Source organism: Python bivittatus, unplaced genomic scaffold, assembly GCF_059951505.1.
Source record: "Python bivittatus isolate LINGU-HERP-01145 unplaced genomic scaffold, Pbiv_v1 ctg000690_np1212, whole genome shotgun sequence".
In the NCBI taxonomy this organism is placed as follows: Eukaryota; Metazoa; Chordata; class Lepidosauria; order Squamata; family Pythonidae; genus Python; species Python bivittatus.
The window spans coordinates 7,773,355-7,800,800 of NW_028277096.1; the positions used below are offsets into that span (position 1 = coordinate 7,773,355).

General features: G+C 40.8%; 1 protein-coding gene across 2 annotated transcripts; it reads right to left on the reverse strand.

Moving 5' to 3' along the window:
• Positions 1–14,800: 14,800 nt before the first annotated feature.
• On the reverse strand, positions 14,801–26,344 carry PIMREG (PICALM interacting mitotic regulator). Of its 2 annotated transcripts, XM_088152396.1 has the most exons (6): positions 26,250–26,344; positions 24,149–24,459; positions 21,592–21,894; positions 20,694–20,785; positions 18,810–18,857; positions 16,348–16,484 (listed from the first exon to the last, which is right to left on the reverse strand). In XM_088152396.1, exons 2-5 carry the CDS (start codon positions 24,428–24,430, stop codon positions 18,827–18,829), a joined length of 708 nt encoding a protein of 235 aa, XP_088008522.1. In that variant the 5' UTR covers positions 24,431–24,459; positions 26,250–26,344; the 3' UTR covers positions 16,348–16,484; positions 18,810–18,826. The 2 variants fall into 2 exon arrangements, with proteins under 2 accessions (XP_088008521.1, XP_088008522.1); XM_088152395.1 differs by lacking the exon at positions 18,810–18,857 and having other exon boundaries at positions 14,801–16,484.
• Between the last annotated feature and the right edge of the window lie 1,102 nt (positions 26,345–27,446).

Below are 27,446 nucleotides of genomic sequence, written 5' to 3' on the forward strand. Positions count from 1 at the left end.
CCGGATATAGGCACCACTACAGGATGCAGGTTTGCCCTGACCATCCTGCCTCAGGATTTCAGAATCCTTCCAATTGCCAGTGAAAACAAATCCCAGTCCAAACCTTAGCAGACCGTTTAAATAGATTGTTCTGGACTAGATGTGAGAGCCAATGTAGTGAAATAAATTAATAGAACAAAAGAGTCCTTGAAGAGATATTGCTGTTCTAACACTGATCATTTTGGACTAAATGAACCAAATATATTTTAGTTTCCTAAACCCATAAAGAACCCAGGATGGTATTGAGAAGCAGATGAAAAACCAGCTAGAAAGAGAAAGGGGAGATCAGCTTCTCACTGGCAAATCCACTATATCCCCCATTAGCCACAAGATAAGCATTACAGATGGCCACCCTCACCTGCTGCAGCCTTCTCCAAATCCTACTGCTCTACCCTCTTCTGCTGGATGATCTTTTATACTCCGCTAATCAACAGGTGTGGACAGATCCTTCACGTGAATAAGATGGGACTTTAAAAAAAAAACAAAATAACAACCTTTGTTTGGTCTGGGCTAAGAGGAAGTATTTACTGGGCTTTTCCTGGATGAAACAGAGAAAGCCCACTTCCTTGTTCCTGAAATTGAAAGATAACAATTCAGTTTGGAGAAGGAAAGTTCTGCCATTAGGCGATACTGTGCCTGCCACTGATTTTGGACTACAGCTCCCATCATTCCCTGCAAACCAATGTCCGTGCAGTATAGGAGGAGTTTTAGCCTAACGTCTCAGGAAAGCAAAATATTGGCAATTTCTGGAGAATCAAAAAGGACTGAAGGAACTTTGAAATATTCAAGAAAGCGACAGTGATGTCAGAAAATATGCCATTAAAAAAAAAAAACCTCTGCCTCCTTTAACAGTAAGTGAGGCAGAGGAATCTCTTACTTTTACAGAGCCATTTTGTTGCAGCGTTTAAAGGAGCTGGACTAGAAACCAGGAGATGGAGAGTTCTAGTCCCGCCTGAGGCACCAAGCCAGCTGGGTGACCTCGGGCCAGTCCCTCTCTCTCAGCCCTAAGAAGAAAGTAACAGCAAACCATTTCCAAAAATGCTGCCAAGAAAACTGCATGGATCTTTCCATGGAGCCACCATAAGCCAAGATTGACTCAAAAGACCATAACAATATGGAAGCTACGTTCACATTGGTTTGTTTTTGAGGCATTTGATAGAAGTATCTCCTGGAAGAAATCCTGCATGGTTTTAGGGTTTGCCTGCCAATCTACAGATAGTCCCACTTTCTAGTCCAGCACCTTAACCACTACACCAAACTGTCTCTCTCTGTGTCTGAATATGTCTCTCTGTTTTTCTCAACAAGCAAAATGTCTGCCTCTTTACTGGCTCAGAAACGAAAGCCATCTAGTTCACTATGACCACCACCACCATCCCATTCCGTTTCCTTTTCCTTCCATTTTGCTGGGCATCTACGCCATACTATGGAAAAGGATGAGATGTGCTTTTGGGAGAGTTTTATGTGTAGCCACCAAAAACAGAGATGAGGAGTCTGGATTTCTGGCATTCCAAATGCTACCTGAAGAGCTGAAATGGTTGCTGGGTTTGCGTGCATCTGCTGTTACTGTTTAGGGCAGTGTTGTCCAAACTTGGCCACTTTAAGATGAGTGGACTTCAACTCCCAGACTTCAACTTCCCATGCTGGCTGGGGAATTCTGGGAGTTGAAGTCCACTCATCTTAAAGTGGCCACGTTTGGACAACACTGACCTATGGGCTCCCATGGTACTCACTGTACCACTTGACTTTTTATTATTATTTTTTGAAGAATGTTTAGAAATTAAAGGGAAACAGACATGGCAGAAAGAAAGGCATTCTCGCGTAATACTCATAGAGGCCCCTTGGGCACTGTCAAAAGGTTCAGTTGTTGGACTTGGCATGGGGTGGCCCAGCTTCAAGTCCCTGTTCAACCATGAAGCACACTGGGTGACTTCAGTCTCTTGACTCAACCAACTCCTCAAGTTTCTTATTGTAGGGACAAAATGGAAAGATCTCTCATGTATGCCATCATGGGGTCCCCGAGAAAAGATGGAATATAAATTCAGTTTGGAGAAAGAAGGCTGAAGGAACGCCTGATAGCCATATGCAGCTACATAAAGGGAAGCTGCAGAGTAGATGGTCAACAACTATTTTCCATGGCCATCGAAACTAGGATCAGAAAAAATAGGTATAAGTTGCAGCTACCACCATTTCATTTAAAAATAGGGAAAACTTTCTGACAGTAAGATTTATACAACAGTGGAACAATGAGTTGAAGTCCACTCATCTTAAAGTGGCCAAGTTTGGACAACACTGCCATAGGTGGTATATTTTAGGCCTCCCCCTTTGCCCAGTCCTGCCCCACCCCTTTAGCAACAAGCTCTCCCCAATTATAAGTGGTTCCAGTTTTTCCATGCCAAAAATTTCCCATGCTCAATTTTTGCTCAATCACAACTTTTGCTCAGTTGTTCACCCCACCTGACTCAAAGGTATTGATCTAGATAAATATTTGACATACATTGTACACCTGGAATTGCTATCAGTGCTTAGGAGGAAGATTATACCTATGTTTGCTGAGTTTCCCCGCTGGAATTTGAAGTGCAATTTCAGGGTGGGGTAATAGAAAAAGTTATTTTGCAGAGAACTGGTGGCCAAATATGCAAATCCGTCAAAAGCCCCGAATTCACGTTGTTCCGCTATAACCATAGAGGGTTTTTTTTCCATTTATGAATTGCTATGGTGGCACCCATGATAATATTTAACTATGTTGTGGCTCCATATAACTATTTGGGTTGCTTGTTTGGTTAGCAAGGCCTCAGTTTAGAAAATAATCTCCTGCTTTCCTGTTTCTGTTAGCATCCAACTTAAAGCCCAACGTGAATTTTCTCATTAGATTTCTCTTCTATAAATTTAGCGAGAGGACCGTTTTTACTGGTTATAAAACTCAGGAAAAGGAGAAATTCGGCAAGATACAAGAAAATATTTTATCGTTAAAAATGCAAGAACAATCAGACTGATAACATATTTACCACTAGGTAAACATTAGGGCTTATTCTGAACATTGAAAATTTATACGTGTCATGTCACTTGTGTTGTCTGAGTTCCAATTTTCACTTTAAAGGAAGCCAAATGTTTTCTGGGGAATCCCTTAGATGGGCCTCAACTTTTGATCTGGAAAAATTGGGGGTGGCAATTTTCTGGGGTTATTTTAGCTTATTTTCTGAGTTTACACAATAAATGGAGAAATAAACCATCCAAATGGACTGCAGTTGCCAACCACACAAAGCCACCAAAATAAAAACTAGCTCTTGTGGGTGTCTGCAGAGGGACAAGGGTCACACAATAACATAAAGATGCATGCAATGCTGTTGTGGCTTGCCCTAGATGGCTCAAGGTGTGGTTGAAATTGACCAACTTTAGTATATTGTGCAGACGAAGCCACTAAGTCTTTCGGTGACCTGGTTAAGCAGTCATAAGAATAGAACCTAGACGTCAGTATCCGTCCTATTTTCCACTTGGGAACTGTTAATTTTAAGGGGGTCGCAATTTAAAATTTAGGAGAGGGTATACAATCACACTGGCTGGGTTTGCAAAACACTTTAGTCCAAGATAGAATTCTGTAAGTGGTTATTCAGTAGGTTATACGAACTCTTGCATTGTCTTTTCACATTGTAAGGAAACCTATCACATTAAGCCGTACAAAAACATGCTATGTGAAGCCAATTGGATTTTGTTAGCCTGAGTATTTAATGCATTCTGTTGGCCCACTTGCTGAATCAGACACTGGTCCTTTAGCTCAGCATTATCTACACCAGTGTTTTTCAAACTTGGCAACTTTAAGATGTGTGGACTTCAACTCCCAGAATTCCCCAGCCAGCATGCTGGCTGGGGAATTCTGGGAGTTGAAGTCCATACATCTTAAAGTTGCCAAGTTTGAAAAACGCTGATATACACTGACTGATAGAGGCTGTGCAGAGTTTCTGATTGAAGCCTCTCCCAGGCTTACCTGGAGAACCATTAAATCTTCTGCATGCCGAGCCTCTACTACACATTCTGTTACCTCATAAAATGTGAAGGGATGGAACTTGAAGGCCTGAGGATGATCCAGTGACAGAAATGTTGGCTTGTCTCATTAGGTTACAGCAGAGGCCAACATTTTTCAGAGATGGCTTCAATAGATAGAATTATTTTCCAGATTTAACCAGTTTCCAGTTTTCCAGTTCTGATTTTGCTGAAAAACAACTCACCACGAAATGCCAAACAAATGGAGGGGGCCCAAATTTTCATTTTATTTCTCCAAAGCTGGTAGTTACAGTGATTCACTGGTGTGTTGCATTTGAGCAGACCAAGTACGAGAGCCTTACATTACATAAATGTTATGAGTGTGCAGATATGTTAACAGGAGACCTCAGTAGGGAGAACTGTGTTACAACACACAAGAAAACATGATAACCACAAAGAAAGGTGTGGGCATGACAATATATCACACATTCCTTGAAAGGCAACATAGTAGCTTTGATACATGATTTACACCAAAGCCCTCTGATTCTAGCAAGGTCTTCTTATACTTTACTAAAGTCTTGGCTTGAGGCATTAATGCTAAAATCAGTTACAGACACATGTTGACAAAGCAAGAAATTCTACTTGTAAAGGTGCTACATGAGAGATCTACCAAAGATATGTCTATAAGAAAACATATGATGACACAATGGCTTCAATCTGAGCTCCAATTCTACTCCCCCATACTGGAAGAGTCAGTCCATCTGCTTTCATTTGCTAAGAATCACACATGTTAGTCAGGTGCAGAAGTACCAATGCTTTTACAGAGATTTCACTGAGAAAAATACAAACCGCCCACCGGTAGTATCTTGAATTATGTTGGCTAATAGATTATCAATCTTACAGCTGTACAAGATTATTACACTGACTTATCTGATAAAGACATATGTAATGGTTTGTGTGAATAGGCTCACACAATGTAACCAATGCTCATTTGGTTTGACTTATGGTTTGTAAGCATATGGTTTGTGAGCCATGGTTTATGGCTAAGGATGTTGTGTTAACCCTTCTTAGTGTGGTTTATTTTACAAACATGGTTAGGGAAGCTATGATTTTGTGCAATGTATGTATCCAGGGATTTCTTAGCGCTCTCCCCACTTCTTTCTCCACATAAATCAAAAAATTAAATTACAAAAGAATCTCTTCTCTCTTTGCTTTTCACCAAACAGAAATGAAACAGGATTCCAAAATGTGTTAAATCTCCTTTCAGGACCTTTCACCAATGCCTGGTTGTGGTGCTCCCTATCCATCCTTGAGTCAGCAAAAAAAAACTACATTGGTATGAAAAGTGCTTCTCCCATCATCAGACCCCATCCTGTTTCTTTTGCCTCTGTTTCTAGTCTCTGCAGTACTCACCAACTTCCCTCTAAGATGACCAAATCTAACTGATTTTATGCAGCTTGACGATCATCTAATGCTGTTGGCTTAAGGGGGAAAATGCTACTTTTACATTGATGCAGCTAAGGACGAGTTAAGCTGGCCTCACTTACAGGTTGGGACAAGATGGAGGCAAGGTCATGAGCATATGGCCAAAACCAGATACTGCTAAGGCAAGGGAGAAGACGTGATAATTCACTTGGCCTTCCCCAATATGGGCACACTGCAAACTTTCCAGCCCTGCACATACAGGGAGTTCAATGCTGGGGAAGGCCAGCTCATATTTATTTTTACCTCCTCTGATTTAGATATTTGGATACTTTAGAATTCTGGAGCTGTAATCCCTACTCATTTGGAGGGCAAATTAACAAATTCAAACCCCACCCCTTTGGAATGGTTGTGATTTCAGATGTCCCAAAGAGGCAGAACTTACAGCACAAACTGTCTGCTAACACCCAGGACTGAGGATTGCGTGAAGCTGCCAGAGCACCGTATGGTTCCCCTTGAGTGATAAACAAAGGATAAGGAAGCATCTTGTCTATTTTTCTAGCTTGATAAAAACTTCCTCCCTTTCATTTTTTCCCCAAGTACATAATAAAAGAAAAGCAGAGCAACTTTACAATGAATTAGTATTTGATTAATCTAAAGCAAACTCTGTGACAGATTAATATCAATATCAACATTTTCAATAAAGTTATTCATACCAGCGTTGTAGTAATGCACTGCTTCTTGAAAAAATATTCTTCCTTTTACACTGGCAGAGCTAGCCAGAATCTTTCAAAGCCTTTGCAAGAATGGACTTTACAAGGTGGCCTACTTTTCTTCTGCCTAAGGCTACTTTACGCGCCAATGGTGGACACAGCAGACAGAGATCTGTTCTCTTCTTGACAGCCCTGCCTGCGTGTGCACACGCTCTCTCTTTCTCTCGCGCTCTCAGTAGCTGGTTCCCATATTACACAAAACCATAATGTGCTTACTTATGGTTTATGGAATAAACCACTTGGCTGGATCCATAACACAAGTTAAACCTGGCATGCAAACCATAATTGCTGGGTTTATACAACTCATATTTACATACTATTCCTGTTTGGGATAACCAATACTATGCAGAGTGCAGAAAAGAAGTAAGAAATAGCAAGCCAAAGAGATTAGAAGCATGAGATGGGGGCTGGGGAAGGAAATATAGCTAAATCTACTTTGGATTCATTATATGTCTCCATACTTTTCTATCTTGCCAAACCAACTTAACTTCCACTATGTCCGTATATGGCTTCATTCTTTGCCTTTGATTCTTTAAACATCTCACTGTTCTTTTTCGGGATCTCATCACTTCCACCCAGCCACCACCTTCTCTGTCTTCCCCTTTTTTCAGCTTATTCACTCTTCCTTCATCAAAGGGACATGGAGTCAAAGGCAGTCGCTTTACTGCTGAAGGTGAGCCCTTTTTGCTTTCCACTGAGCCAAAAGATGGTTTAATTTCAATGAGTGTTTGGTAACTGATTTTTAGTATCCCTGTTTGATTGACATTTTTAATTGGGTTGATATTGTGAGATAGATTGTTTAGATAGATGAGAGAGAGAGAGAGAGAGAGAGAGAGAGAGAGAGATGTATTTAGATAGATAGAGATAAAGAGAGAGAGATCTTTTAGCTTTTTTGTAAACCACCCAGAATCTTGGGAGCTGGGCAGTATGTAAATTCATATTAAAAAATTAATAATATTTGAATGTGTTTTGCAATTCAGTTTTCCACTCATTCTCTCTATAAGACCATTCAATCTACTTCTTATAAACTGATCACTCATTGTTATAGTCAGTTTTCATTCATTCAGCATCTATTCATCCTTATCGGCATTCACTGAAGTATACTATGCACCTATCATCAATCTATCGATTCCTACCTTCATATGCACCCACAAAACATAGATGACATCACTTCATACTATCTGACATACATTTTAGCCCTTTCATTCATAGGTGAACTTACTTCTTCCCTTCCCTTCCCTTCCCTTCCCTTCATTTATTCATCTCCATATAAGATCAGACCACCTTCAGATCTCTTAGTTTTAGAGATACACAACATATCCATTTTTCTTATTCATTTATTTCATGCATTAATTCATGCTCTTTGCTATTTATTCCTCTTACATTCTAAGTCCCAATCTTCCATATACTTTTATCATCCCCAGAACGGCCCATAGATATTGAACTCCAGTGGTTTTGGTCAATCAAATCTTTTGTATAATGCTTTTTAGTAAGCTAGAAAAGTGTATCTTAGATTATCATCCTTGTGACATGTGCAGCATTCCTAACATTATGGACAGTGCAGTAATTCTGAGCACATTTTGGCTAGTGTGCCACAAGGCAACCAAAGGCCAATTTTTGCATCAGTTATGCAAGCTAGTATCTCATGCAGATGTAATAGGGAGGATCATATGTTCTGATGGCAGCCATTTTGTGAATGCATGCACCATATGGTATCAAAATGCCAGGAGCGTTCATCCCCCCACCCCAAAAAGTGGAAACCCTCTATGCTATGTTATACCATAGCTTGTTGGCTAGGTATCTATTTCTTTAGGCATGACGAAAGTCCATCCCCAAAGGCTAATGGATCCCCATGGTTGTCAAATGTCCCTGCGGGACTTTCTAGCTGATATGAGCCACACCTGTGGAAATTCTGGTCACTCTTTGGAATATGGAAGTGATTCTACCTCAGCTGTTGTCAAAATTACTTCACAGTATCCTCCCCTTTCAATCTTCTGTGGTACACCCAAGCTGGGGAAAATGAAGCATTTCCTCTTAATCTTCCACTGGGGTGGGAGGGACATGAGGCACACCCTCTCAGGATGTTCTTACTGGATGGGCAGACAAAGATTTCTTGTTCCACTTCAATTGTATTTAGCCTAAGACAGGGACTGAAACTGCTCTGTTTGCCCTGCATAATGACTTTGGGCAGAAGAGAAACAAGGTGATATGCTACTGATTTTCTTGAGACTCACTGGTTGTTGAAACCACACCCTCAACTGGGGATGGGTGATTCATCCTTGGGATTGTTCTGTTCATACTTGGACAGCTATATCCAGATGGTTCTGGGGAAAAGGGGGGGGGCATGTCTCACCAATCCCATAGTGTCTAGATCAATGTTTTTCAAACTTGGCAACTTTAAGATGTGTGGACTTCAACTCCCAAAATCTAGCTGGGGAATTCTAGGAGTTGAAGTCCACACATCTTAAAGTTGCCAAGTTTGAAAAACACTGGTCTAGATCACAAGTTCACTTTTGGAGGTATGTGGGTACATTCTGAATTTGGGGAATGACACTCTCATAAAATGGTGGCTGAAGTGGGTTTATCTGTCAAAGATGCCTATTTAACAGAGCAAAATGGGTGGAATTGGTCCCACATCCCATTTAATCTCTCCACAATATTCTCTACTACTTCAGCAACCATTTGGGAGTAGAGGAAAGAGGCATACTTCCAAAAATGTTTTAAAAATGCAGGATCCAGGCCAGTGAAATCTCTCTGTAGAAAGGAGAGATTGTGAGATTGGCCATGCAAAAGATGGACAGCTGCTCCTTGCAAGTATACGGCAGGAACCAAGGTTTTTGTGGTCAGCTTGTGAGTCAAGTGGCTGGGAGTTGAGGGCTTCCATCTAAGTTCTCAGTCATAATGTAGCCTCTATGAACATAAGGTTCGGCCAAGCCTCATTTCTTAATCACTCCTGGAATTGCTTTCTTACTGCCTTTTAAATATTGAGATCCTTTGGAAGGATTTTATGGCATTCACTGAGTTTCTTTCAATCCTTAATGACAGAAGTTTTAAATATGAATTTAAGGACTTAGACTTTTTTTTCTGGATTAAACAGCAAAAGGGTGATTAGAGTATTGATTTTGGAAAGTTATAAACAGACTAAGGGTCCAGATGGATTTAAAATAAGATTTAGAAATTAATTATAAGAATCCTTCCGTGGGAAACTGCTGATGCTCTGAAATCTCCCCCCCCCCCAAAAAAAGTGACAGGATGGGACTTTGACGTTTGGACACTAGAGAGAACCAGAAGGAGTTAAAGATTACAATTAAAGGAGAAGAACACCTAACTTTGACTCGCTACACAGAATAGAGCAAAATACTTTGACATTGGATGCATTGAAAGATATTTGTGAACTATGGACTCAGAAGTTAATTTTCAGAATGTCTGCCATTATAGATAGACTGTGTGTAAATTATGTAATGGAAGAGGAACAATTTCTAACAGACAAGACTGAAGTTGATTTAAATGTAGATTCAAAAATGACAGGTTACAAGAATGATATGAAAAAAGATGAAATACTGGATATACAAATGAAACTGGCTGATGTTTTAATAAGTGAAAGAGACATACAAATAATAAACGAGAAAAGTGATTTGAATAACTTTCTTATATTGGATTTACAAAAGAGACCTGTTAAAGTTCTGAAGGGTTTTGTGAGAAGAGATAAAGAAAAAATTTGAAAAGAAATCAAGTTCTAGGACAGTATTTGAAGGAATTAAGGACCAAGATTGTTAAAAGTAAAGGGAAGGAATATAAAGCTGGTTTATTTGAACATGGTTAAAATAGCTATGTTGATATCTCTGGTAACCATTAATGGACTGTTGCTGACCAGGATTCAATGATGAGATTTTAAGGTCTTGTTTATAGATAAGAGGAGATATGGGAAGAAGAGATCATTTGTTATATTTTAAGTTGATTTGATCAAGGTTAAAATAATTATGTTGGTATTTCTGGTAAGCTTTAATAGAATTTTACTGATTAGGATTGAATGATGAGGTTTCAAAGATAAAAGATGAGATATAAAAGAAAAAGGAAGGAATATAAAGTGGGTTTATTGGATTAAGTTTAAAATAGATATATTGCTATTTCTGGCAACCTTAATTGACTTTTGCTGATTAGGATTGAATGAGGTTTTAAATATTTAAGTAAGATAAGAGATGAGATATGGGATGAAGTGATCCTTGTTCTATTTTAAGAAAAGGTAATAAAATGTTACATTGTTTACCCTTGTGACAAAGGAGGAAGTTACTTTCTTATATATTTCTTTTCTTTATATTTATATATTTATTTATATATCAAATTTGTCACCATCCATCTTGTTAAAAAGCGACTCTATTTTTCTTTTTCTATATTTCTTTTTTCCTACACTTTTTGTTTTTTATTTCTATTTTTATTTTTTTGTAGTTTGTATTAGTTTTTTATCTGTAGGATTGTAATACCTAATAAAATTATTATTTAAAAAAACAAAAAAAACCACTGGGCAGTTGTTTCCTGTTGCTTTCATTTCTGAGAAAATGTCTGGGGTCTAGGTAGATCCACTATTAGAAATAAATATCATGCTGAAGACTGGAACTTTATTCTTCAACACAATTGCTTCCCATTTATTGCATATAATCAAAAATAATATTCAAAACTTAGGTAAAATCTGATGGGACATGGAGCTTGGCAGGCACCAAGGGAGACGTTCTGGGCATGTCAGTGCCCCCGAGCATTACACTTGGAATCCAAGATTTCCCTTGTGGTTTTCTGCATAGTTTTTTCTTGGCCCTTGCATGAAATAACTGCATGAAGGCGTACAGCTATTTCAAGTTCAGCCCAGTTGGGATGCTGAAAACACAGCACTCTTGCCTCTTTTCCATCAAATCCAGGAAAACATTGGAAGTATTTATTTGGGGCCTGGCTGCAGTATCAGATTGGTTGTGGTCTGATAAACTGGAGCTCAGTCCAGGCATGGCAGAAGGTCTATTAGTTGAGGTTTGCCTGTCAAGATTAGCACTGGTCAATCTCTTCTGGAACATGTTTCTTCTCCTGAAGAGTCCAATCTGGATGCTACTAATAAATTTACCTCAGTCATTTGATGCAGCACATACCTTGGTAACCTTAGTTTACCACACTATTTTGTACCTGAAGATGGTTGGGAAGCTTGAGTGGCAGCTGAATAGCAGAGTAGTGACTAGAACTGAATGGTATCATATGACATCATTGAGACAATATTTTTACCAGTTCCCAGCTTATTCCTGGGCCCACTTCAAAAAGGTGGTATCAATTGTTCATGAGAGTCTACAAGCTGAAAGGATATCTATCTATCTATCTATCTATCTATCTATCTATCTATCTATCTATCTATCTATCTATCTATCATTTATCTGTATCTGTACCTATATATCTATATCTATATCTATATATCTATATCTCTCCTATATAACCCCACAGTTGTCATTATCATCATCATCTATTAAATGTATATGCTGCCCGATTCCCAGTGACTCTGGGCAGTTTACAAATTGTTGAAAACATTTAAAACAAGGCAACAAAAAGTAAAAAACCAAAAAAGAATAAAGATGGCAGATGTCATTATAAAGGCCCTCTCCACATGCTCCTACATGACCCTTGAGGGCAGGCCTTCTCACTAATACTAGTACTAATAATAATGTTGTGCCTTCCAGTCAGTCTTTTAATTTTTTTTAAGAACTAAATACAAAAAACTAAGGGAAAAAAGAATACACAGAATTATAAAAGAAGAAAAAACTGAAAAAAGGAAACAAAAACATATAAGATGTGTATTTACAGACATACATCTATGTCAGCTCTTTGAGGTAGACTAGCCTTGAACACCAAGGTTATGAATACTAAAACAACTATTATTATAGGCTTACAGTAACCGAATCTTGCAACGCTGAATGTGCCTCTCCCCTCCCTGCCTTTAGCCTAAAGAGAACTAGGGAGGGTCAAGCTGGAGACATTTTCTCATTTTCCATTCCTGCTTTGCTGTTTTTCCTCTTGTTCCTCAAGGTTATTCTCACAGTCCATTACAATATATTGATAAATTGAAGCCATGATTCATTGCAGTCATCCACGGTTGGTCTACATTAATCAATTCTGCAAACTGCTAAATAGTTGGAGCCATATGTTTGTTTTTTCCAATGATGAACAATAGGGTTTTTTTTTATTATGTGTTTCTTTTCTCTGTCCAAAAGTCAACTCCCATGTGATTGAGACAAACCTCAGGTTGAGTTAATATATGTATTGCTTCCTACTAAAATGGAACAATATATTTAAATTTAGTTTTACTGCATCTCTGACAACATAAAAGCAATATGATCATTTCTGAAATATTGTTTCTTGTTGAAAAGGATGTAATCTAAAAATCCATTGAATTTCAATGGTTTTTTTGTAGTTTCTTTTTTATTGGTTAAAGAAAGCATTCAGGCAAAAAAGAGAGGCAAAAACAAAAAGACAGACACACATAAACACATACTGTACTTAAAAGAATATGAGAAAAAAATTAAAAAGCAAAGCATATGTGCGTGTGTATATGACGGGAATAGACATTGGGACTGAATTTGATAGTGGACCTGAGTATGTGGAAGTTGAACCTGCATAGGAAGACATGGGTGGGGGGCTGGCATATGAGAATGTGTGCATCTGTGATAGAAACTGTGTTCAGTGTTCTTGTCAAGAGTGATATATTCCTTCCCAATGACATGTCCATGCAATTTCTAAAGATAGTCACGTGCCTTATGACTTCCTTGTAACCCCTTGCTTGTTTTTGTAGTCTTTAAGCTTTAAATATAGCTATACTATTTTAATACTTTCATTGTATCCTTGAAGATAAGAATGGTTGTATGATTTGTGATTTCCTTGATCCTATAGAAGAGATGGGAGAGACCAGTTGTGGTCAGTCTGATAAGGGGCCATGGGTGGGCCAACTGACTGGACATGCAAGATCTATATGCCTGTAATGTTACTATCCTGATAGGGTAAGGGGAAGAGAGTTGAGGTTAAGATAAGTTTAAGATGGATAATGAGTAATAATTAATGTATAGCTGGAAGGATGTCCATCTTTGGTTGAAGTCACCATGACCTGGTGAAACAGATGTTTGTAAGAAGTTAACCGGTTTCTTTGTTTAAACTGTCACATGGATCCTGTGAAGAAAAAGTATATAAGCTATGTAAAATGTGTAATCAGGACTCCCTCCTTTCGCTGGGAGTCTCCAGTTTGTTTAGAGCTCTAAAATAAAGTGGATAAAAAGTCTGATTTTCGTCTTGGTGTTCTGTTCACCTTGCACCAAGTCCTGAACCTGGTAATTAGGGTCAATTGGCTGGACCCAAACATATGTATGTATGTATGTATGTATGTATGTATGTATGTATAGGTCTGTGAGATATATAGAGATGGCATTCTGATAGCCCCCCTCTTTCTTTCTCCCCCTTCAACTCAGTTCTGACTCCTGGCAACTGCCTGGACTAGTCCCTGAAGTTTTTTCAGCAACATTTTCAGAAGCGGCTTGCTATTTTCTTCTGCCCAAGGCCGAGAGTACTCCAGATCACAGAGAACTCAGCCTCCTGGTGTCTAGCCTGGTGTCTTTAACCACAACACCCAAAAGTGACTCTGTAGTAAGAGTAGTAGGTCCACAAGTTTAAAATAGCCTCCCCAAAGAAGTTGCCTAGCACCATCTGTTATCCTTTCAGAGGTAGGCAAATGCCTTTTAGCTGAGCTGAGTGGCAACACTTATCTCACCTTGGCTGATCTCATAAAGGTAACCAAAGTCCAACTTGACTGTAGTACTTCAGTAATAGATAACTAAGAAATATTAGGTTGGGGGGGGGGGTCCCCAAAGAAGGCAAACAATGTTATTACCAAGAAAACTACAGACATATCTAGGTACCAGGCTTCATTTAGAGGAGGCTTTTCCTTTAAATATGTCTGTATTCTCCTATACTTGATGTTTGATTTTAATTTTAGTGCTGTAATACGGCCCAGTGAAATACTTAGTCACCACTGTTTTCAACCAATTATTCTGATTTTTTGTTTTAAATGTATTTAAGTTGTTTTATTGTATAGTTTCTTGATAGCTGGTGGTATAGCGTGAATAGTATTTTTTAGAAGGAAAATAAGATTAAAACAAAATTTAAATATGGAACTTGTATTCGGTGGTGCATTCAGGGATTAGCTAGGATGTCATTAGCTTTTTTTTTTTACTTGTTTACCTACTGGGTTCCTCTGCTGTTTTGAACAGAACCCTTTTGGTTTGCATTTTAAATTGTTGGAAAAAGTTTCTGCTAAAAGGTGATCTACAGATACCGCAAATAATCAATCTGCCTGTAGCCAAGCAGCTGAAAGATGAACCCTCCACGAGGAAAGCTCAATTCCAAAATTGTGCCACATCTTTTTGCGTTTTTTTAGTGCCTTCAAATTAATCTTTACTTCCGGTGATTGTCTGGATATAAGAAAAGCTTATATTTTCTTCAGTACTGTATACAAACCTGTTTCTTTTCTAATAATAATGATGGGCTCTTGAGAAAATGGTTAACTTTAATGGGGCATGAATCATCAAGATACATCAGGAAATAGGGCTGAAAATAGAAGACATAAGGCTTACGTAGGATGTCCATTACATGGATCACGGTGTACTTCATTTATAAAGCTTGACTAACTAGTAATTAATCATGTAAAAAAAGACATTCAGCTGAAAAGTAGGAAAAGACATAACTCAGTGGCAAATTTGCGGCTCTTCATTTAATTCTCAAAGCAGTTAATCAGGGATTTTTACAGGGGGCAGTCAAAAGAGTTAAGATGGTAGGCTCACGGAAGCGCCCATATAAAGATACAGCTTTGATCATGCAGTTCAGGCCAACTTGACTTTTTTGACATGCAACACCCCCCCCCCCCATCAGTTCAATCCCCCAACATCCTACTAGAAAAATTCACACTCCAGTGCAGCCTACAAAGTTAGTCTCCTCCTGAGAAAATGCAGCCCTCCACTGGAAAAAATAAAAACAGATTTCTGTACACCTGGCCTAGCTCAATCCAAATAACTTTTTTTAATCTGGAGAAATGTAGAAGTGGCATTCAATATGTCTTTGCATTTAGTACAGCTTTTTTTTTAGATGCACAATGCAGAACCACAGAACAAGAGAAACACTAAGTCTTTCATCCCCCTGCCCTTGATTTATTACTGATTATTACTGATACCAATGAACCTGCCTTGGTTTATTTGTACCAAGGGGTGATTTATGTCTAATGCAGAGTAACTTCAGGATAGGGATTTTCCTCAGCTACCACAGGGGAGGAAGGAACAAAATTATCTGTTCCTTCTGTGTGACTTTCTTTCAGATATTAAAAAGGGCCATCATATTGTTCTCTTTTCTTGGCTTGGTATCCTGATGTTCCTCTTAAGGCCTAGTCAACCCTAATCTGTTCCTTTTTCTCTGATGGCTTCTTAAAATCTGGTGCCCAGAACTGGCCACAGAACTCGTGTGGGGAGTTGATCTTGGATCTGGGGGTTTCTGAAGAAACCCCGAGATATTAAGTATGTTATCAATAATCCTCTAGACCATGCTGGCTGGGGAATTCTGGGAGTTGAAGTCCACACATCTTTCCAAGGTGGAGAAACACTGCTCTAGACATATTTTTGGCGGTAAGAACTTGAGCCTTCATGTTGTATTTTTTTAATTAAATCAAATGTTCTGAGAAAGCTGAATTCCATACTACATGTTGTACTTTTCCTTGCAGCTCTTGCAGGGCACACAGTTCCAACAACTCATTCAACACAGCATAATGAGAATAAAATGCTGAAAGAACGCATAGATTAAAGGTTATTAAAAAGCTGCTAAGACTCTGTAACAATGAATGAGGCCCCAAATGCAACTGCAGTTTGGCTTAAGGTTATAAATAGGGTTAATTTCAGCATAGAAACTTGCATACATAAAGTCTATAAGAAGGACAAGTGAGGTCTCTTATAAGTTAGCATTTTACGACACAAGCTTATTTGAAGTAGAGTTGATTCAGTGTAGATTTTAAAAGCTTATTAAAAACAGATGCAAACGTCCATCCTGCAAACGCTTCCAGATTAATACTATTTGAAATTATTATCAGCCCAGGTGTTGAATGTCCACCGCACTCTCCCTGCGTGCCTCCGAAGACATTGACCCAGGCTTCCAGACTGCAATTGCACTGCCCGGATGTTCTGTGCCATAATTTCATAATAGTTTAGGATTGCTTGATCTCTGCAAACAAGAAGAAGCAATTGTTACCTTTGAGAACTGCTGGTCGAAAGGGAAACCAAGGACATTCATTGCCTCTCCTTCCCCCAAAAAACCCCATGGCAGACTGGTCATTGCCCCACAGAGTTTACAGTGTAAGCTTTGACAGCCTGGAGGAAACTATAGAACGAGGATATTCTTTGCTGTGTGTATGGGACATAATGAGTGTTGTATTTTAACACATCTGGAAGGTGCCAGTTCAGGGAAATCTGTGTAAGAGTGATGAGGAATCATTTGTACATACATCATATTTCAGCACTAGGGACATTTGGTGAAAAGGTATTGGAAAAGCAAATCAATAAGGATAATGCTGTAGAGAAGTGTTTCTCAACCTTGACAACTTTAAGCGGGGGGGGGGTGGATTTCAACTTCCAGAATTCCCCAGCCAGCAGGGGGGAATTCTGGGAGCTGAAGTCCACACATCTCTAAGTTGCCCAGTTTGAAAAACACTGCTCTAGAATTAGTATGAGGGGATTGTGTTTTTCTGCAAATTCTAATATTTCTAGAAATTTGAGTTTGGATCTCATCAGTAAATTACCTCTGTTGAACAATGAAATATAGACAGGCCTCATCCTTTCTATAAAAAGTACCTGAATGATAACAGGTTTAAACTTCAGTCATTTCTTGTGAGTTAGTCCCATCCCACCTCTCCCCCACTGCCATTGGGTTAGCTGCTATGATGTCACAGCATGTGTTCCGTGTGAGGTGACGAATAACAACAAACAAATGTTGAGAGGCCCCTCTCGTGAAGAATGCTCCCCATCTAGAACAAGTATCTAAGTCTACTCAAGTTATTAACTCAGTAATTTATTAAAATTGCCCAGAGCTTGTTAAAAGATAGCTTTATCCTGCTCTTACCAGTGCAAATTACTAGGAAATCCAGAAATGGCATGAATCAAGATTCATTTACTGATCTGAACTGGCTATATATTTCTGGTTGCAGGTTTTGAGCATCAGATACCCAGGTCTATCCCGTCCCTTGTAAGTTCAGCCATGTTATTTAGCTTAAGTTATCTCCACTCAAGGTAGACATTATAACATTTAGAAAAACAACATACAGAGGAGAGTGTTACACCGTGGCACAGAACTACCATTGATATCATGCTCTGCAATTTGAGTTAGTCAAGTCACTGAGTGAACAGTGGAGTTAGTAGATAAAACAGGGGTGTCAGAAAAAAACAACTGTTTGCTTAGATCCCAGTTTTCAAGCTGCATTCTAACAGTCAAGTTAATTGAAGGTTCATTCAATATTTGGATCGCCCATAATGTTAATCCATTATCTAGTATGATTTTCTTTTAGCTGTATATTGTGCAAATCCAGCCAGTGACAGTTTAATTAACAAACCCAGTGTTGTTAACATCACCAGGACATCCACAAAACCTCTAGAAGGTGTCTATGAAGTCCAAAACTAAATAAGTATTTTAAAGTATACATATTTTAAAAATGCACTGAAATCTCATTAAGACCCTAGGCAAGAATTCTGAAATTTCTCCACAATTTAATATTCTTGCAAATAACGTCAGGGAGGTAGAGCCCCTATAGCAAACTAAGATCAAACCAAAAATGGTTTAACATGATGTAAGAACATAACCTATGATGGTCTTCTCCAACCTGGTACTCCCAAGAGGTAATTTCCAGCTACATTGACTGAGAATTATGTAAGCTAAAGTTCACATACAGTATCTAGATCAGTGGCTGGCTGGGGAATTCTGGGGTTGAAGTCCACATGTCTTCAAGTTGCCAAGGTTGAGAAACACTGATCTAGAGGGCACCAGGTTGGGGTTGGCTGCCCTGTAAGCATCACTAACGTCAGAGAAGCTTGCCCAAATTTCAGGACTCCCTGTTCATATGGAAAAAGTCCAGGTTGAATCAAGAACATGTTCAGTTATGACAGTCAAGGGACGGGAGATGGAAAAGACTTTATTTCCCTCTCTTTGCCCAAGTCCCTAGAAAAGTGCCAACAGTAAGAAGTCGGAACACCTGGGAAAAGTGGACCAGGCGTCTCCCATGTTCTCCTGCTACTTGTGGGCAACGCAACCCCAAAAGAATTCAACTGGCATCCCCAAACGAGTAAAACCCAATGATGCCTTTCAGCACAATCCAAGGGAATCTGGTCAACACGCACATTTTCTTTATACTGTAGTGGTTGTATCACAGAAAATGAGAGATAAGAAAAATTTTGCATGCATATTAACCTGTTAAAGAGCTGGTTTGTTCCATGCAGGCAATCTGTGTGTATGTTAATGAACTCCAAGCAGTTCAGACAAAAAAAACAAGACAAGTTTTACCTTGATGGTTTTTATCTTCAGTTACAAATCAGAGAAACTGTCATATCACTAGTAGATGGGAAGAACATTAGGAATAAAGGCTTTACAAGCTGAAATGATAATGACATTCAGACTAATTCAGAGGGACCACTGAGCTGACAGAGTTAGGTCCCTGCTAGCAATTAGCTGCCCTCTCGAAAACACAGGGCCAGGAGACACTGCCTCACATTCTTTCTGCTGAATACATTTCCTACCAAGATTCACTCCTCCAACCATACTCCTCTTATACTCCTCTTTCACTGGAGACTCAGCAACTGGAATCAAAACAGGTTCATGAGAGAGGCAGATTTAGTCTGGAAATTGCCAGTTGCTGATGAGTGCTTTGTAGGATCAAAGGAGGACACATTTTGGATTGATCTGCAAGCTGAATGCGATCTGTGAATGATATTAAATCTAGTTGCGCAGAGAGTAAGAGGAGTACAATTGGCTTTTATCCTGGGTTCTGGAGTAAGCAGCTGTTTGGAAACATTATCACTTTCTGCACGAGGAAGCTTGAAGGGTGGCGGTAAGCAAAATTTACTTTCACCAGATCATCTGCAGAAAAAGATTCTCTCCTGTATGCCAAGCTTTTGCCGGAGGCCAAAATGAAAATGGTATATCCATAAAAGCATTTTAATAAATAAAATATAAATAATTAGGAAGGTATTTGGAGTGCAACTGCTCTTCTGCAGAAGCAACTAAAATAAAAACCCAACTCAAAACATCTAGTTCAGCCATAAAGCTTGTAATATTCCACAGAGATCATAAAAATCATGTACTGTATGTGTCCAATAGATATTTCTTATGCATATGTATACACACACAAAAAGGCCCATTGAATCTGAGGGCTTTTCACCCCTCAAAGAACAAATGCCTGTAAATATTTCCATTTGTAAGACTGAAAGAAATTAGTACAGTTTTAAGGTGCTTTTGCAGTAGAGTGCAAAAAATTATTTTTGCAATAGAGTGGCTGAATTGCGTTTACTGAACTAGCTTTTTATTACATTTAACAGCTTTTCTAAATGGCAGCCTCAGGATAGTATACAACTGAGATAATTATATATTATAGATGCTTTCCAAGCAAAGTTGTGATACCCAAAAGAAGTAGGTATTCTTGACAGAAAATTGGAGTGCTTCAAGAAATACATACCTGATAAGGAAGGCTGTCATACCTAGCCTAAAAAATCTGGAAAAGCAGTCAATGCCAGCAAAGAATGAGTGTCTTCCATGCTCACATCTGGGGGGTCACCCAGATTTTTGCAGCCCAGATACAGCAACCTTAACGATGGCCCATTCTTTTCCACCAATATTCAGAAGTAGACTAAGGAAGTCCTACTTGGGGATATTTATGAAAAGGCTTATGGGTCCAATGCATTGATTTCTACAACCCTGATTAACCCCAGCAAGATTGAAACATAAAACACATTCCCAGTGCAAAATCAGAAGCTCTGACGCTCTGCTCTGCAGAAAATCAGATGTGAGGCGCACAGGTTGAAGCTGGGTTCTATGGAGCAGTGAGGTTTACTGCTGGTGAACCATCCTCCTTGCTGCACAGTGTCTTCTCTGCCTTTGCTGCTGGATTCCTCAGCTACTGCTGGAGGAAGTGGATTATCTAGAGCAGTGTTTCTCGACCTTGGCCACTTTCAGACGTGTGGACTTCAACCCATGCTAGCTGGGGAATTCTGGGAATTGAAGTCCACACGTCTGAAAGTGGCCAAGGTCGAGAAACACTGCTCTAGCATAAGCTCTTATCCACACCAAAGGTTATCTGAAGCCCTAGCAACTGCCTGCTTAAGAGCAGGCACCAATTCTGGACAGCAGGATGAGAACTGGAGAAGAGACCATAAGACCGTTCCTAGAACTCACCTCTCTTCTTGAACGATGATGTCGTTGAAAGCCCGAGAGAGGCGCTTCAGTTGGCGAATGCCCGTGGAGACCAGCTCCAAATCACAATCAAGCTGCCTGCCGTGGACAAGAGAGAAAGGCGAAGGTGAAGAGTGAATCGGGCCACCAGAGGATAGCATTTCTCGGTCTCCAGTTCATCCCTCCTCTCTTCCAAACAGAACAACAGTGCCAAACGTATTCCCACAATTCCTTTGTGGACTGTATTACCCCAAAATACAGGCACAGCTGTTGGGATCCTTTGGGTTTCAAGAGGGATTCAGCTACTTTGAAAAGGATCCTAGCTGTGACTTATTTATATTTTAAAACTGGGTTTCAAACTGGAATGGATTCTTTTGCATGTTGTTGTCAGCAGGCTTGAGTGCCTGAGGGTGGGAAAAGGGGGTATAAACAATAAAGTAGAAGCCATGTTTCCGAGGGTGAGATGAACCTTTGTGGCTAAACAGAACCAAAGTAGCGTATTTTGGAATATCTACACTGAGAAGCAAAAGTAGCAGAAATGTGATCGCCCTGGACCTGGAGCTTTCTAGTAGCAAACTGGGAAGACACCCTCCTCTTCTCTCCCATCGCTAGCATGGCAGAAGTCATACAAGATGACAGCGTCTAGCCAACCTTGTCTAAGCTCAGAAAACCCCCGAGTTATAGGCTGCCTTGAGGAATCAAAAGACACCTCAGGAGGAGGAAGTGGCAACCCACGTCTGCCCTGTTGCCAAGTTCTATCCTTGCAGGCATCAGGAGTGAAGTTCAACTCATTTTACCTCTTAGCTTAGCAAACATCCTACTTTTCTTTCTTTTTTTTAAAAAAAATTAAATACACACGTGCACATTGGCAAATACATTACAGCAGAGTGAGACATCCTACTTGCCTTCTTGCAGCAAGAGAAACTGGAGAACCGTAGGGGCTTTTCAAGGCTGCAGCCCTCATGGATCTGCGGAGAGGCAGGAGGTGTGTACGCTGACAGGACCCAGGACCCTTGCTGGGAGGGGACACAATCCTAGTGCTGGATGTTGGTGTCGAGGTGGAGGCCAGCTTCTTATTGTTTCGACGAGGGGTCCGGGGAGAGAAGTTTGGAGTTTTAGTGGAGCCTCTGTTCTTGGCTCTGGGGCCCTTGGCTACAGAAGCGGCCAGAGCACGAGTGGGACCTCGGCAGCTCCTTTGCATTTTCTGAAACGCAGAGGCAGTTTTTACTGACACTGGGAGATAATGGGGCTGTTCCCCAGATTGCATCCTAGCAGCTCCCTGATCTCATAGGCAGGGAAAAGGCAACCTGAAAGGTTTTCAAAAATGTGTGAAACGTATTCAAGAGTCATAAAAACCATCCCCCTTTCTACTGTTATTGAAATAAATTTATTTATTTAATTTATATGCCCCCTCTCTCCCCCAGAGGGTGACTCTGGGCAGCTCACAATTAAAATCAAACATCAAAAGCAGTAAAAAAAATATAAATATCCACATTAAATTAGCTAAAAAAAATCATACTATGTAAAAAGACTAAATTATCATTCTATGCACACTTACAGGGGAGTAAGTCTGGGGCTTACTCCCCAGGGCAGGGCTTCAGTTGCATGATTATGGCTGCCATCTTGACTTTTTTGACCCACTCCCTGTGGACACCCTTGGCCTGGAGGAAAGGGATAGGAAGGGTATCTGTACCAGCTGCTACCTTTAATGCAGAAAGCCAAAATGCCTTCCCATTCAAAGCTCCCTACCAATTGTACCTTTATTTTGGTTTTTTTAAAAAAAACAAAACAAAACAGTGACTGGTGTGGGTCTTCCAGGCTGTGTGGCCGTGTTCTGGAAGTTTTGTTTCCTAACGTTTCGCCAGCACCTGTGACTGGCATCTTCAGAGTGCAGGAGCACAGACAGGAGCAGTTCTCTCTGTGCCCAGGGTGATGTGACCCTTTTTGTGGGTATTTATAGAGATCTGAGGGGGGAAGGGGGATTGGGGTTGTGTGAGGGGTGGTTGAGTTACTGAGTGGCTGCTTGTTTTGGTGGCAGCATCTGTGTGTATCTTCCTGGGGATTAGGCAGGGTTTTTTCTTCTATTGGATTGTTAATGAGGGGCTGCTGGGGGTGATTAGCAAGTTCATTGTGTGAACTGTTCACATGTCCTGGTGGCTGAGCTGAGTTCGTTGACCTTTTGCAGGCTGTATTTTTCAGGATTGATAGCCAGGTTTTGTTGATTTTTAGACTCTCCTCTTTTTTATTGAAACTGTGCTGGTGTTTGTGAATCTCAATGGCTTCCCGGTATAGCCTGGTATAGCGGCTGTTGGTGTTGTCCAGTATCTCTGTGTTTTCAAATAGGATTTTGTGTCCAGTGTGCTTGAGAGCATGTTCAGCTACTGCAGATTTTTCTGGTTGCTGTAGTCTGCAGTGTCTTTCGTGTTCTTTTATCCTGGTATGGATGCTGCGTTTTGTGGTCCCGATGTATACTTGCCCGCAACTGCATGGTATGCGGTATACTCCTGCGGCGGTGAGGGGATCCCTTTTGTCTTTTGCTGATTTTAGCACTTCTTGTACTTTTCTGGTAGGTCTGAAGATTGTTTGGAAATTGTGTTTTTCCATCAGTTTTCCCACGAAAGACACTGCAGACTACAGCAACCAGAAAAATCTGCAGTAGCTGAACATGCTCTCAAGCACACTGGACACAAAATCCTATTTGAAAACACAGAGATACTGGACAACACCAACAGCCGCTATACCAGGCTATACCGGGAAGCCATTGAGATTCACAAACACCAGCACAGTTTCAATAAAAAAGAGGAGAGTCTAAAAATCAACAAAACCTGGCTATCAATCCTGAAAAATACAGCCTGCAAAAGGTCAACGAACTCAGCTCAGCCACCAGGACATGTGAACAGTTCACACAATGAACTTGCTAACCACCCCCAGCAGCCCCTCATTAACAATTCAATAGAAGAAAAAACCCTGCCTAATCCCCAGGAAGATACACACAGATGCTGCCACCAAAACAAGCAGCCACTCAGTAACTCAACCCCCCCACACACCCCCAATCCCCCCTTCCCCCCCCCCTCAGATCTCTATAAATACCCACAAAAGGGTCACATCACCCTGGGCACAGAGAGAACTGCTCCTGTCTGTGCTCCTGCCCTCTGAAGATGCCGGTCACAGTTGCTGGCGAAACGTTAGGAAACAAAACTTCCAGAACACGGCCACACAGCCCGGAAGACCCACACCCGTCATCGTATGCCGGCCGTGAAAGCCTTCGACAATACACTAAACAAAACAGTTTCCCATCAAAAGATTCCTTGATGGGCAAAAACATTTGAACGTTAATAATGTTTGAGAATTTCAGAACAAAGTCCAATCAGCTTTCTAGACCATAGGCATGTACCTGCTTAATTTATTACAGTGGCTGGGACAACTTTCTCATGAATCGCTGCATATCTTGCCTGTACCTGTGACATTGTTCCAAATACATTTTTGGCTGTTCTTGTAAGCACCCGGAGGTTTGGGTTTTTCTCCTTAGCCTCCAGGCTCTCCCACGTTGGATTCTCGTTGAAATTCATCTCTACTTCTTTTAAAGGCATTCTCTTCTGGAGAGACATCCGCACACTATTCATGTTGAGAGAAGTCTTCTTCCTGAATCGATCTGGCACAGGACTCTCCTCAAAGTCAGACAGAACCTGATGGCTCCGCCAGCCGATGCGTGATCCCACACTCTGGAACACAGATGCCATCTTTCCCCAGTGCTGGATTCTTCAAAAGCCTTAAAAGAAAAAAGCCTACTCAAGTTTCTAGTCCACAAGTTCACAACATGGGGGAGGAGATGAGGGAGAAATGTACTTTTTGTTGCTACTGTCATTAACGTTATCGAATAGATGCTAGGGAATCCCCTACAAAGAAATGTCATAAAATTTTGACTAGCATCAGCTTGTCTACCTTTCTGGATAGGAGCCACATTTAACATGTCACAGGCATGCTTGCAAAAGAGTGGTCTTGAAGACTGTGGTCAGTCAGCAGTCACTCATTAAGCAGAAAGAAATTATTGAGATTGTTCTCCACTATCCCCTCTAGCCCTCCAAGGTGTTCTCTACTACCTCAACAACCACCCACGATTTATTTTTCCTAAAAAGACTCTAGGGTTTATTATTATTATTAGATTTTTATCTCACATTTTAGTTATTTATATTTATATTTATACACACATACACACACGTCATTTCAAGGCAGCAAACATACCTAATATTCCTTCCTCCTCCGATTTTCCACAGAACAACAACCCTGTGAAGTGGGTTGGCCTGAGAGAGAGGGACTAGCCCAAAGTCACCCAGCAGCTTTCATGCCTAAGGGAGACCTAGTATGCAAAGGCTCCTGGTTTCTAGCCCAGCACCTTCACCAAACTGGCTCTTGATGGAGATTCTTGGAAATAAAGCTAATGCTCAAGGGCTGGGATTTGTTTTGCAGCAGGCTAGGATCCCACTTCCAATTTTCTGTATTAAAGGACGCTTAAAAAAAGAAAGTCACCACCCTTACGTATGTGAAGAGCTGCCACTTGGAAAAGGCCAGACACCTGTTCTCTGTTGACCAGAGAGTACTTTGGGCCAAACATTGAGACAAGTATCATTAAGAAAAGCAGTAGTTTATCAAAGATGCCAGTTCTCAATTCTTCAGGTTGAAAACTTTCTGATTTTATGATCCCAAGGTTGTCCAAAGTCAATATGATAATCATACTTATCAACTGGAGTATACCTGTACAAGGGTTACTCCCTCTCCCCGCCCCCCCCAAACCCCGTATCACTTAACATGCAGTGGGGAATTTGTGGGAAATCTGCTATTTGCCTAATGTATTTCCTGATTGATTCAAGGTTCCAGAAAAGGCTATTTGACTATGGTTTCCTTCCTTTAAACACAGTCAAGGTTGCCACAGGTCAGTAAAAGGGTGGGTTTGATAAGGCTCATGATGGCAGAGGTGAGAGATGCAAAGCAGGAGATAATAATGCATGGTGTAAATAAATTAAATAAAAGCATTGCGGATTTAACTTGAGAACCAGTGCGGTGTTGTCATTAAATGCTGGACTCAGTGTTTCTCAACCTTGGCAACTTTAAGATTGTGTGGACTTCAACTCCCAGAATTCCCCAGCCAGCCATGCTGGCTGGGGAATTCTGGGAGTTGAAGTCCACACATCTTAAAGTTACCAAGGTTGAGAAATAGTGGCTGGACTGGAAACTCAGCTTCTAGTTTTCCCTTAGCCACAGAATCCAGCTGGTGGCCTCAGGTCGCCACTCTCTCTCGGCCCAAATCAGCAACAGGTGGGCTCTGGGATCCCTCAGCTCGCTCTCTCTCACACACACACCCTTCCTGGCATCATGCATTGGTAGCTTCGCCATGAAGCACTAGGCGAGCGCAGTACAAAAGCAGGCGGACCCCGCATCCATGCGGGACAACCACTAAGAAAAGCAACATCGACACGGACTTGGTTAATCACCACAATTATAATTGGGCTAATAGGACGGGAAAAGGCCAGTCTCGCCTTTCTTCCCTTCGCTGCAACTCACCTGCACCGCCTGCTACTTAGCTACGCCACCCCTGCCTTCAGCCAGCTCTCTTTCTTCTCCTGCAAGATTTCAAATTAGGCGCCGCCTCTTTCTCGCCCGCCCGGATTGGCTGGCGTCCGGGGCAGCTCCTCCTCCCCGATTGGTCCGAAAGGGGGAGGGGGGGAGGGCGGAAGCAGTTGCAATGTTGCTCCCGCTGATTTTCTCCATCTGCATTGCTGTTTGAACGCTTGCTCGCTCGCCCGCCCGCGGGAGAAGCACACTTTGTCGGATTTCGGAGTATCGCGAAGGCCTGGCAGGATAAAGTTTAGAAGGTCTTGAAGTCCCCGCTTCCAGGAACTGAGTTCCTCTTGAAGGAGCGATTGCCTTTTGAAACACGAACGGGATCTGCTGGTGCAAATTTATTTATTTTATTTATTTATTAAATTTCTCCCCCGCCCATCTCCCCCCCCCAACGGGCGAACTCTGGGCGATTCACACAGAACATTAAAACCATAAATCTATATAAATACATAAAACATCAATTTAAAAACATTACTAAAAAAGGGAGAGTCCAAGAGGATGAAAAATCTGGGGGTGAAGATAGCAGGCCTCTATGGGGCTAGCCATCCCCCAGGCTTAGCTCCGAAAGAGCGAAAGAATAAGCAGTCCGGTGTGTAACCACTACTACGAGCCCCCTTGCATGAAATCAAATCAAAGGTGTGTCCATTTCCAGACTGTTTATTTCTCAGACCGCCCCCCCAAAGCACTTGAGAGTAATACCACCCTGTGAATTAATTGTAGTACATCTGAGAGTGTAGCAAATTGGCCTTTATTTATTATTGCAAACAAGTGTAAACTGCTGCCTGATTCTTCAGACCCTAAGCAGCCTGCGTAGATACAGCAAAATCATAACAATTGGTAATATATATTTAAAAAATCTGTCTGCTGCTCTCCAGTTAAAACTCTTCCTGTATGGAAGTGAATGGTTTTCCCTGAATTTCTAAAGGAAAGCAGATTGGGGGCTTCAGGGGAGCCTGTGAGTCCCAACAACCTTAATTTCCAGGGGGGAGGTAGGCGGAGCAAGTGTGTTCAGGAATAGCCTATGAGGCACTTTGATTGTGTAAGGTGGACCACTCTGAAAACAACAAAAGCTCAGCCTGCAATGTCAGAGTCTGCACACTCATTCCCAAAATTCAGTAAATCCTCTGGAGACTAAAA

Excerpts from the sequence above, each read along its gene's own strand:
- PIMREG (XM_088152395.1), bottom strand. The coding sequence starts at position 24,430 with ATGGCATCTGTGTTCCAGAGTGTGGGATCACGCATCGGCTGGCGGAGC. Across the intron at positions 20,786-21,591 it reads CTCTTGCTGCAAGAAGGCAA|CTTGATTGTGATTTGGAGCT; the intron begins GTAGGATGTCTC and ends CACGGCAGGCAG. Across the intron at positions 16,485-20,693 it reads ATCATCGTTCAAGAAGAGAG|AGATCAAGCAATCCTAAACT; the intron begins GTGAGTTCTAGG and ends TCTTGTTTGCAG.